Here is a 13,122-nt window from a genome sequence, read left to right on the forward strand (position 1 = left end):
CCCCACTAGTATCTGTTTCGGCATCACAGAGGCTTTCCCACTTATATTTGTTGCATAGGGTATACAGAACTACGGCTAGGTTACATAAATGGGGCTTTAGAGAGACACCTTTGTGCCCAAAGTGTAATGCGCACACCGGGGATCTCTTGCACATGTTCTGGAAATGCCCGAAACTCTTTAGGTACTGGAAATATGTCCTTGATACTATAGCCCAGGTATTTCAGATACCAGTTATTACTGACCCAGTGGTCTGCCTTCTTGGCGTTCTGGAGCTACCCGACCTGTCACCAAATGGTCACACTGCGGTGCTATGGTTGCTTTACCTGGCTCGCAAGGAGATCGCGAAGGTGTGGATCACGCCGAGGGTACCAACGGGCACACTATGGGTGAAACAGGTCAATAACTTATTGATTCGTGAAAAACTAACATACCAACACAGGGGTGCTTCGAAAAAGTTTTATTCACTATGGCAGCCATGGTTAGATGTCCCAGGATTGGGACCTCTTCAACTAGTGAGGGATAGATTGCTACAGGGATGATACCTTAAAATAAATGATGATAATTCAATATTGAGGGGTGTAATTGTAACAATGGTGGGGTATGAAGAGTGAGGATGCCACATTAACCTCTGCTACAACAGGTGGAGGATGGAAACATGTTAAGGACCACAGTCCTAGGGATAAAGATCCTTTCTTTCTCTCTTTTTCTTATTTCCTTTTTCTTTCTTTCTTTCTTTCTTTCCCCTCCCTCTCTTTTCTCCCTATCTCTATTTGGTTTTACCTTTTCTACCTCCGGAATTAAAAAGTTACTATGGAAATACACAGTCAGACTGAGCCAATGTGGTAATACCTTGTATGTTGAAGTAAAGTATAATGTCATATCCATCCTTCTATACGTCTGAAGTGTAGATAATGATTTGTTCATTTAATGTGTGTTCGGCATCACTTAAGTCTTGGATGTTTGCCACGGTGGGAGTACACTTAGTATATTCCCTTTACCATTTTGATGCACTTTCCATTGATCTGTCTGTGTATATTTATATGTTTGTATTGCTACAATAAACTTATTTTTGATTTAAAAAAAACTTATTTACAATGGACCATTCAGGTTGATGTGAAGCTGCTTAGTAGAAGCAGAGCTATTTGTATAGAGCAGCTGCCTGCACAGTTCATCTAGAACAAGATGATTCTGTCCAACTATAGAAGTTATGAAAATAACCAAAAAACAAAACGGTAAACTGAACATGGTGTTCTGTGTTCAATGGCGTTTATTTATGAAAAACAGAATAAAGCGGATAGTTCTACTTAAAATGAAATTGCCAGCACACCTTAAATAACCAACTATACAGATAAGAAACAATTCTGTGGAATGTCAGCAACATCAAAGAAATGCATGGATTTAATAAATAATATAAAATGAACTCTTGTTAAAATATAACTCTTGGTCTATTCCTACATAACTACCTTCATTTACCAAAGTACAGCCGAGTCCATAACAATTGAGTTCAAACAGGATGTATGAACATGTGCACAGTTTTGCTGAAGAGAAAGTAATATTTACCTTGCCATGGCTGAAATATGTACATCAATATGCAACACAAATGCCACAAACGAAAGATGAGTTGCATGGGTACAAGTGTCAAACAACAGAAGCATTGGCTAATTCAGATTGAGGAAGCAATAATACAAAGCATGACTGCTCCTTCCATTAGCATACATTACAACAATATTCTCTGTTCTCTTAATGATAAAGGAAAGAATGGAACAGCTACATTTTTCCAGTATAATATGGTTAATACAAGTGATCAAGACCACATCCCTGGTCTCCCTGCACTGTGATCTACCTTCCTGGAGAGCCCTGCACCAATACACGGGGGCATTCATACACGTGCAGCTCGATAAAGGCAACATTTAATGGTCCTGTATCTAACATTCTTGATTATTTTTGCTGTACGTAATTTACATTGATCTAGATGATCTGGTCAGTCGGGTTGGACATGTTCCTACAGGGCCATGTGCAAATGTTCTTGACTTCTCTGAGTAAGCTACCAGCAGACTTATTATATAACACACAAATTTAAAATGATTGTTTAAAAGCACATTAGCACGCCAAATGCATTGACACCAACTGAAATTTGTGTCTACCAAGTACTGTACTGCGTTCAGTGTACATCGATGTCCTAATTGAAGCATTTAATACAACCACACATAGATGTCAAGATTGTCACTTCATAGCTCATATACATTTTATGATGGCATTAAGGACGATTGCTCTAAAACGCTGTTTCTTTGCCAATATGGGCAATTCTGGAGGAAGTTTCATGTTTAAAGATGGTCTGATTATAGAGTTTATTTTTGTGTAAAATATTCTTCTAAGCTTTCAAAAATTCTGCAACCCTGGATTAGCAGTATAGGTTGAGCTGGAGGAAAGCTTTCTTATATTATATGCATATGCATATATAAGATCTACAGTTTTCTAAAAGAACAGTGGTGGAGTACGTTTTAGCTAATATGCAATTATAAAATATTAAATTAATGTTGACATAGCTGCAGCAAGTGTCTTGGGGAAGTTGGAGACTATAAAATCTACAGTAAGCTACAGGATATCTAGATAGAAATAAATGTATATGAAGTGTGAGCATCACATAGGTATGAGGTGACTGTACTACACTAGCAAAGTGGACATCTTACCATCCAATATTGTGTGAAACTTTCCATTCAAGGGTTTTAGAAATGTGCTTTTTTCCACTGTACAACCTTCAATATTGTGCTTTGCCACAAACCTGACCACTAGACTAACCTATATGTTTATTTCTGGAGACATCTAAGGAAATTCATACTGATAAGTCAACCGTTTACCTGCAACACTTGCTCAAACTAAAGCAAATAAATAAGTAAGTATATTTTATCAGTAGCAAATACTAAAAAAAAAATTGTGATAGAAAGGTGCCTCAACCCCTGTGTGGTTGCACCTTTTCTCTATTCACTTAGCGTCCGTGGTACAATTGATTCGTAGAGGTGTGGAACCTGACAAATCCTGTCAATGTAATCCTTAAATAATTTATACATGAGTACATATCTAGAGAGAATAAGGATGAGCTAGCAGGGGGGAAAAGAATATTCCTCTGGACCACAAGGTGTTTCAAGGTCAGACACCACTAGAACACAGTATACATGAGTGACATTGTATGAATCGAGAAGAATACATGCAGTTTTCAGTGACATGCTGAGCTTAACTTGAATGTTGTCTCTCATAACAACCAGTGGTGATGCAGCTTAAATCCTCTGCACTGTAAAGCAAGTAATTGCTTCCAAAGATTAATCTCACAAACAAGCAAATGGTTACAAAATACATGTAAAGTAGGATTCAATAATATTTGTCAAATTAACCCATTGTTTTGCCAAGGGGTGAATCTGATATACATTGAAAACACTGAAAAAAATGTGCACACAAAGCCAATTCTCTTAACTGGTAAATAGGTTTTCTAGCAAGTAATGGTAGGATCAGATCCTATGAAGTATGATAACCATGTTGAAAAATAATTTGCAGTTTCTAGCCAACTATAACAAATACAAGTCCTTAGTAGACTAGTAATATCATTTACATGTACATGTTAATAATCTTACAGTCTGTAAAGGTCTATAAATCACATAAAGATAATGTGATATGTTTGATAAGTTCTATAAAAACTGTAATAGGATGTTTTTTTATCTATTTCTCTCTTAGTGATATGGTATTTTGTTTAGGTGGTCAGACTTTTATTACTTACATATAATGGAGGCATACTGAGCACAGAACAATAGTATCCAGACTAGTTATTATTATAAACTGTTCACAATAAGGTGCTATGTGAAGTGATACATTTATTGAATGATATTATTTTATTGCTATGCAATACTGGTCCTACACATCGGTGCCCAATCAGTAACAGTCATTGCACCTTCCTCCGCCATAACTATGGCTTCTACCAACACTTAAAGCACAATAAGACAAACTGACCTAGGACAAACTAACCTAGGTTGTGGAGCCGATTACAGAAATGATGTCCATAAACTTACTGTATTATGATATAACTTATCTCCCCTCCTTATTAGTTTTAAAATAGTTTAAAATATTAAAACCGTTTATCTGGATTTCAAAACATATCTTGTTCTGGCATTTGACTAGGTCTCTTTAGAGTTTCTAAGGCAAAAAAAAAAAAAAAAGGATCTTGTTACCATTTGCTGCTTAATTTCAGAATCTAACCACTGTTGACAACATCAAGGAATGCACATTAAAAGTACAATTTACACACAATGGATCTCATTGTTCCCTTTAAAAGTGCAGCTACCAATTACTCGCATGTTCATACCAAACACTGCATGTGATTTTAATACAAATATAGAGATTCATACTTCACAGTAGTTTTTTTTTTTTCCAACCAATAACCATTTGACTCTTGTTATATGAAGAACATCACATTCATTAGACCCCCTTCCCCAGTGGTTCATTAAATTGCTTATGCAAAGGCGGGTACCACTGCAAATAATTAAATCTAGGAGAGAAACTAATGTTGAGTCACTGGCCTTCCAAAGAACTCCTTACTATGATTGCAAATATAAAATGTAAGATGAGGATGGAAATTACAGCAGTGTTTTCTCTCACGCTATTGTAACAAATGTTTTAAATTAATTATTTACAGATACACTTAGACGTCTAAGTTATATATAGTGAATCTGTTTCTAGGAAGTTTTCAAGTCCATTGGCACTTTGCACTTTACTGACAAAATAAAAAAAGGCTAAACGCTAGGGGCTGCCATGCAGTTACGATGCCGAGTCACTATACAAGCAAGGTGCCATTATAGCAACACTGTATATAGCAGGAAGTAACAACAGAGCTGTCCAATTGTTTTGTCCTGTCTAATTCAGAATATAAACTCGAAGTGACAATGGTCATAGCTCTGCATCCTTTTTGACACCTAATAGAATGACAGCATTAGAGGTCCCAACATTAGACATATGGAAAACAAGGACAGCAACTTCAGATAGCAAAGACTAATTTAGGAATACAGCATGACGCGTACCAAGATTATCCAATGTTCTCACCTGCTTTTCACTTAAGCAATAATCTGATTTTATAAACAAAATAAAAATAAGTGCATTTGACCTGAAAAGGAAAAAATCCTGTATTTATAATAGCTGTAAACGTATCTGAAGAATGAACTTGATTAAAACTGTGCTAAACTGGATAAAAGACCACTGGACAAAGCTACCATGCACTCCAGTTTACCAATAATTACTCGACTATGATATCTCTACCCTCATACACAGCAAGACAGTGGCAGCCACTATTTTGGTGAACACATAGAAATGGGTGAATATTCTTAGTATGTACATCTTGTAACCACAGGACAGGTAAAAGTCATTGAAGTGCATAACAGTATCATCACACTGCTAGTTCAAAGTCAACAGTGCAAGTTGGGAGGACAAAAGGAAAAGGGGCAATTATGGCAACACTCAGGAAAGCTATCATCTTGCGAACATTCTTAAAACTTGGCAATGCCTTCAGAAAACATCCAGGGATATGTTGAAATTTAGACATAAAAATCAACGTAAAAGCAACTACTGCAAAAAAAAAAAAAAAAAAAAAAATCATATTCTTGTCTGGCATACACCAAAGCATGCATATGCCATGATTTAAAAAAAAAAAAAAAAAAAAAAAAGGTCTGATGCCTTGCTTCTTCAGCATTAAGAGATAGGTCATTCAGGGTAAGCCGATGCAATAGAATGATGAGCTATCACTAAATTTGGCAACTTTCACAACTCTTCTGTTAGTGAAAATTCATCTTTTCTTTGCCTCGAGCTGTGTGACCTCTTCTAGACTTCAGGCGGCAAGACCAGTCTTCAGTAGACTAGACAATGTGTGATGCAGGCTCCCAAACTTTCTCCTATGTACACCTTGCTTTTGAGGGCCATACAAGTAACTAACATCAATGCTGTAGACCTTGGGCAAGGTGGTTTAAGTAGTTATGCCTAAGAATTCTTGGTCCAGTCCTGCCACTTAAAGGCCATTGCTATTTCTGTGACTGAGCGGTGGTTTAGAGATCTCTACAACTGCAGATCGGGACTTGTTCAGAAACTTTGGAGCCCGACGTAATAGCCTCTGTGCCTCAGTAAATGCTTCAGTCAGTTCTTTCTTCCACTGTACAAACTCTGGATCGCTCTACAAAAACAAAGTAAAAATAAATAAATAATAATACACAACTGGTAAAAACATTTAAAGAGCAAGCGGATGTGTATTTAAAACAAAATAAAAACTTAGATCAGCCATTCAAGCTCCCATGTATAGTCTTAAGAGTATAATTTTTTTTTTTTAATCTTAAGACTTTGCATTGAGATTTATGCTTCAAATCGAGAAAAATCAATAACTTGAATAGGTAGGTAAAGATAAAGTAGGAGTTGTATTAACTACCCCTGGGAAAACCTATTTTTCTTTTAGCCATTGTGGCTCTTGTTTTTGCATTTATAATATATTTGAGAATACAAATTACTTTAAAAACTGCTTATTGCAGCCATAGTATCAATGACCTTCTAAAATGTAGCATTCCTTTAATTAGGACTTAAACTCAAAGACTGAAGTACAAATATGGAAGAAATAAGTATGCAATCTAAGGCTGGGTTCACACCTAAGCGAATTGGATGCAGGGGAGGGGAACCCACATCAAACTTGCAATAGCAGGAGATTTGGACTGGCTCTCTATGGAGCCAGTTTAGATATCTCCGCTGTGGCTCAGAAGCGAATTCGCACAGGAGCCCCGTGTGTCTTTTGGTCGGTTACAGGTCCGAATGAAACTGAAAATTCAGGCTAAAATCTGACCTGAAACGGTGAACCAGGACGCGCCGATGTGCATCAGTGAGGCTTAGTGACAAGCTCCATCACCTTGGAGGTGCATCAGTTTGCCCCTTCCCTACCACCAATTATTGCAAATGTACTAAAAAAACGATACAAACCATCATTTCAGCAGTGCAAAGTTTAAAATGGAACAAGGATTCTGATTTTATGCTCTTGTTAGCACACTTTTCATACACAAGCCCCTATCGTTTTGGTGTCACACAGATCTAAATACTATAGGCATCTTGCACTTGTGTAAATGTATCTCTCATTATCATCTCTGTCTTTCCTGTCTGCTACTACCACCATATTTCCCTTTTTTACCTTCATATTTGTTGTACGGTATACTCTATATCAAGAAGACATATATTTTCATAGACAAAGGGATAATATTTTTTACAAACCAATTTGTATAGTTCTATCAGTGATTTGTATTTTACACAATTACCTCTATAGTTGGCCTCTACTGTGCAAAGAGCATCTTAATATTTTAATGCTTAACCACTTGATTCCCCCTCAACATAGACAGTGCTAACAGGGGAGTCCCTCCTGCCGAGCAATTGTCTCCTTACATAAGACGGTGATTATTGCTAGTGGCTAAAACAGCCGCTAGCAATAATAGCAAGAAAATATGGCATGCTGGTTGCACCCAAGATGATCGATTAATTGGTACATTCAGCCTGTCCACACGGTTTGAATCTCGGCCGGTTTAGCACTCAAACTGTCTATGGCCGGCTTAACACTACCCTCTACCCAGATTGATAATGCTACAATTCCAAAGGTGTCTCATCAAGTGGAGTGGATATGTGTGTGCGTTACTGGCTAGATCATCAGGTGAAAATAAAACGCAGCCCCACATTTAAGGATTGGGAAGTTGCAATATATGCTATACAAATGGAAAAAATAAATAAAAAAAATCCTAACTTTAGATGACTTGATTTGATGAATAGTGAACACAATGTAATGAAGATTAAAAATATGTAGAAAGGGTAACGTGAGCTCACTTAGGATTCCCAGAAAACAGTGATTTACCTCACACTGCAGAACAAACTGTTTTGCTCCTTTGATCCTTAACAGGATACATTTCTTGTCCTTGATCTGAGTATCATCCACAGACACTATCTGTTCCATTGTCAATAGATTTTGCTGCATGATAGGAGGGAAAATAAGACACAGATATTCGGGAATTAGATCCAACACTTCAAAACCCTGTATTAGACAACACTTTATATATATATATATATATATATATATATATATATAGGTAAAGGAATATAATTCAAATTACACCTCTTTGGAGAATTAAAACTAAACACCACAAGCTAGTATAGCAAGACAGATAGACGCAATTGATCTATATATGCTCAAATATTTCTAATGTTTGTTAAAAGAGATATAAGTCAGCTACTGCTGGAGAACACGCTATGCAATTACCGGTACCCAATTCAATTCATCAAATGTAATCTTTAAGCAGCTGTGAACACTGTGCGTGCTACACATAGCACATGGTGCGTGGAGTACACCTTTGTCCTTCTGCCCCACTTTAGGTTCCCCCTCACACTTTCCAGAAATTCAATGCTGGTAAAAAGACAGCTGGAAGGTGTTACATAAATACAGCAGCGGTCAGAAAATGGACCAAACAGAAATGGGATAGAGATACGTAGGAACAGTGTTACTTTTCTATCTACTGTTTTACTCATCTGCAGGTCAAATGGAATGAGAACATATGCATGTGGTGTCAGTTAAAGAAAACGTTGGGGTTTTTAATTAAACACCTCAATAGCTTTTAGTATACACTAACCACTCCTAATTACTCCATCATTATTATTTTATTGCCATTTGTAAAAAAATAAATAAAATTAAATTTTGTTAAGTAATTTAATTGTGACAAAAAATAAAACTGTGAAAAATTGAAAAAAGGGCTTTATTTTGCAATGTTTTACACCATACAAAAAAAAGGGATTTTTAATACAGCTTACCTGTAAAATCCTTTTCTTGGAGTACATCACGGGACACAGAGCGGCATATTCATTACTAGTGGGTTATATGGAGTACCTTCAGGTGATGGACACTGGCAATCTCAAACAGGAAGTGCCCCTCCCTATATAACCCCCTCCCATAGGAGGAGTACCTCAGTTTTGTAGCAAGCAGTATGCCTCCCAAAATGGTCCCCATAAGAGGGGTGGGAGCTCTGTGTCCCGTGATGTACTCCAAGAAAAGGATTTTACAGGTAAGCTGTATTAAAAATCCCTTTTTCTTTCTCGTACATCACGGGACACAGAGCGGCATATTCATTACTAGTGGGATGTCCCAAAGCAATGCTTACAATGAGGGGAGGGAGACATCTTCCCAAGACAAAAGGATTTAATTTAGAGATATACTCAAATCATAATAAATCCAACTTAGTTGAGAAAAATAAATTTAAATTTTTAAATTTTACTCAAAAGGGAGCCCCCGGAATCCGAGGGTCTCAAACTGCAGCCCGCAGCACTGCCTGCCCAAAGGCTGCATCAGTATTCCTTCTTACGTCCAACTGGTAGAACCTTGTAAACGTGTGGACAGAAGACCAGGTTGCCGCCTTGCAAACTTGAGCCATAGAGATCTGGTGGTGTGCTGCCCAGGAGGCGCCCATGGCCCTAGTAGAATGAGCCTTTAATGATAACGGAGGAGGCAACCCCTTCAAGCCGTAGGCCTGAGTGATTAACTGTTTAATCCACCTCGCGATGGTGGATTTTTCAGTTGCCTGCCCCTTCTTGGGCCCATCCGGTAAAATGAACAACACATCTGTTTTCCGGATCTTCTCTGTAGCTTTAAGATAGGCCTTCATGGCCCTGACAATATCCAAGGTATGCAGCAACCCTTCCTTTCTGGAAGTAGGTTTAGGAAAGAAGGATGGTAATACCAAATCCTGGTTTAGATGAAAACTGGATATAACCTTTGGTAGGAAGGAAGGATGAGGGCGGAGAACGACCTTGTCCTTATGCAAAATAAGATATGGTTCCTTACAGGATAAGGCTGCCAGTTCCGATACTCTTCTGGCGGAAACTATGGCGACCAAAAATACTAACTTCCTTGTCAGTAAAACCAAAGGAATTTCAGCCAACGGCTCAAAAGGTTGTTTCTGTAAACTTGACAGAACAAGATTTAAATCCCACGGACAAAGCGGGGATTTAACTGGAGGATTAATACGCAAGACCCCTTGAATGAAGGTCTTAACCAGCGAGTGGGTGGCCAGCGGCCGCTGAAACCATACTGACAAAGCTGAAATCTGTCCTTTGATTGTGCTTAATGCCAGTCCTTTATCCACTCCGAGCTGGAGAAAACTTAATACCCTATCGATGGTAAACTTACGAGAAAGCCATAACTTGGACTCACACCAGCCTGCATAGGCCTTCCAGACCCTGTAATAAATCACCCTAGAGACCGGTTTCCTGGCTCTGATTAGGGTAGAGATTACTTTCTGAGACAGACCTCCACCCCTGAGAATCAGGGATTCAGCCTCCAGGCCGTCAACTTTAGATGCCGTAAGGCAGGGTGGAGGATCGGACCTTGCGATAGCAGTACTGGCCGTAGAGGAAGAGTCCAAGGGTCTCCCACTACCATCCTTAGGATTAGTGAATACCATGCCCTTCTGGGCCATGCTGGAGCTACCAGGAAGACTGGTATGTGCTCCACCCTGATCCTGAGCAGCAGGCAGGGTAGTAACTGGAGCGGGGAAAATGCATAAAGAAGTTTGAACTGATGCCAAGGGCAAACTAACGCATCGGTTCCGCAGGCCCTGGGATCCCTTGTGCGGGACATGAACCTGTCTAGCTTCTTGTTCAGTCTCGATGCCATGATATCCACGTCCGGCACTCCCCATTTCTGGCAGAGTGTCTGAAAGACCTGTGGATGCAGAGACCACTCCCCCGGCAACAGAGTCTGGCGACTTAAGAAGTCTGCCTGTAGGTTGTCGACTCCGGGAATGAATATAGCCGATATGCAGGGCACATGGGCTTCTGCCCACAAGAAAATCAAGCTCACTTCTCTCTGACCGGCTTGACTCTTGGTTCCCCCTTGGTGATTTATATATATATGCCACCGCCGTGGCATTGTCCGATTGTATTTTCACCGGGAACCCTTGTAGTTTGGACGTCCAAGCCCTGAGGGCTAGTCGAGCAGCTCTGAGCTCCAAGATATTGATGGGCAACTGCTTCTCTGCCGCTGCCCAAGAGCCCTGGCGAGTGCAACCATCCAAAATTGCTCCCCAGCCCATCAGGCTGGCGTCTGTGGTTACTATCTTCCAGGTCACAGGACTGAAAGTCTTTCCCTTCAGGAGATTCTGAGGGTTTAACCACCAAGCTAGACTTTGCCGCACTCTTGGTGAGAGTGGCCAAGGAATTTCTAAGGCCTGAGGCCTCTTGCTCCAGGCTGACAGGATGGCTGCCTGCAGGATGCGAGTGTGGCTCTGAGCGTACGGAACCGCCTCGAATGTGGCCACCATCTTGCCTAGTAGCCGCATACATAGGCGAACAGTTGGCCTTCTCTTGCTTAGAACCATTTGTATTAGCTCTTTGATGGCCTTTAATAGGGGTAGAAACACCCTCTGTTCTGTATCCAATCTCATGCCGAGATAATCCAGCTGCCTTGTGGGCAGGAATGCTGACCTGTCTCGATTTAGGACCCAGCCGAACCTCTCGAGGTACTGAACCGTGAGGGCCACTGCTCTTTCCAGGCCAGGAGACGAATGGTCTACGACCAAGAGGTCGTCCAGGTAAGCCAGGACCGTGACCCCCTGGATCCTTAGATTGGCTAGGATTGGGGCTAGGACCTTCGTGAATACCCGGGGGGCCGTAGCCAACCCGAAGGGGAGCGCCACAAATTGGAAATGACGCTGAGCCACCGAGAAGCATAGAAATACTTGATGTGGCTGAAAAATTGGCACATAAAGGTAAGCATCCTTTATGTCTATGGACGCCATGAAGTCGTCCTTCTGGAGCACGGCGACAGCTGACCGAATAGTTTCCATCCGGAATGAGCGGACCTTTAGATACGCATTTACTCCCTTTAAGTCCAAAATTGGCCTGACATCGCCGTTGGGCTTTGGGATGATAAACAGGTTGGAGTAGAACCCCAATCCCTGTTCCCGGACTGGTACTTCTACTATCACCTTCTGGCATAGCAGATGATTCAATGCCGCCATCAATGCGGCTCCTTTCACAGGGTCGCCTGGTACTCTTGACTCCTGGTAATGAGGAGGAGGGAATTTTAGAAATTCTAGCTTGTAGCCCGTGGTCACGGAAGACCGTACCCAGCAGTCGGGAATGGTGGCCTCCCAAACCTCTGCAGAGAGACGCAGCCTTCCCCCCACCATCGTGGGTGGGGGCGCCCCTTCATAGGGCCGACTTGGGGGCTGGCTTCGCAGGCTTGCGGTACCACTGCTTCTTGCCCCCAGTGGCTTGGCCCTGCGGCTTATTGTTAATGCCTGATCTTGCAGGAGGCCGTCGATACTGTTTGGTATTAGAGAGCCCCTGCCCCGGGGAGGGCTGGCGCTTAAATGCGGGCCCTCGTGCCTTCTTCTTGACTGGCAAGAGAGTGCTTTTGCCGCTTGATATAGTCTGAATATATCTATCCAAGTCTTCTCCGAAGAGACGTCCTCCATGGAAGGGAACCCTACCAGGAGTTTTTTGCACGGGGGCTCAGCCTCCCAATTCTTCAACCATAAGAGCCTTCTCATATGGATTAGAAATAAGAATAAACGTGACGCCTGCTGGATGGAGTCCTTGATAGCATCCACCGTAAAGCGTATAGCCTTGGGTATATCCAAAATTCCTCTGCCTGCTGGGCAGGGATAAGTTTAAGCATTTGCTTAGTCTTATCTGATAATGCTTGGGCCACTCCAATAGCAGCCACAGCAGGCTGAACTATCGCCCCTGCTGAAGTAAAGGAGGCCTTAAGTAATGTTACCAAGCGTTTATCAACCGGATCCTTAAACACCTGCAAGTTAAAGATCTGTTCACACATGAGATGGCTGCGTCCACAGTAGGGACAGCCCATCTCTTTGAAAACTCTTCCTCTAAGGGTTACCTGTCTGGCTTAGCCCAGTCCTGAAAAATCAGGTCCTTTAACAAAGGATGTACCGGGAATACCAAATTGGCTTGGGGCGCTTTCAGGGAGCCCAATGAGGATACCGCGGAGGCCAGAGGCTGAGGCCCAGGTATCTTAAAAGCCAACCGCACCATATCCGTTAGGGACTGAACCCACAGTCTTTC

At 41.0% G+C, this 13,122-nt stretch overlaps 1 protein-coding gene across 2 annotated transcripts in view; it reads right to left on the reverse strand.

Annotated features, from left to right (window-relative positions):
* Nucleotides 1–1,244: 1,244 nt before the first annotated feature.
* Nucleotides 1,245–13,122, reverse strand: part of GRK3 (G protein-coupled receptor kinase 3) — a 403,808-nt gene continuing 391,930 nt past the window's right edge. For both annotated transcript variants that reach the window (XM_040351350.1, XM_040351342.1), the window contains exons 20-21: nucleotides 7,904–8,017; nucleotides 1,245–6,202 (exon numbers count right to left, since the gene is read on the reverse strand). In XM_040351350.1, the coding sequence (XP_040207284.1) occupies nucleotides 6,041–6,202; nucleotides 7,904–8,017 (276 nt within the window). In that variant the 3' untranslated portion in view covers nucleotides 1,245–6,040. The remainder of the gene's footprint in view (nucleotides 6,203–7,903; nucleotides 8,018–13,122) is intronic.

Source organism: Rana temporaria, chromosome 1 (genome assembly GCF_905171775.1).
Source record: "Rana temporaria chromosome 1, aRanTem1.1, whole genome shotgun sequence".
Lineage (NCBI taxonomy): Eukaryota > Metazoa > Chordata > Amphibia > Anura > Ranidae > Rana > Rana temporaria.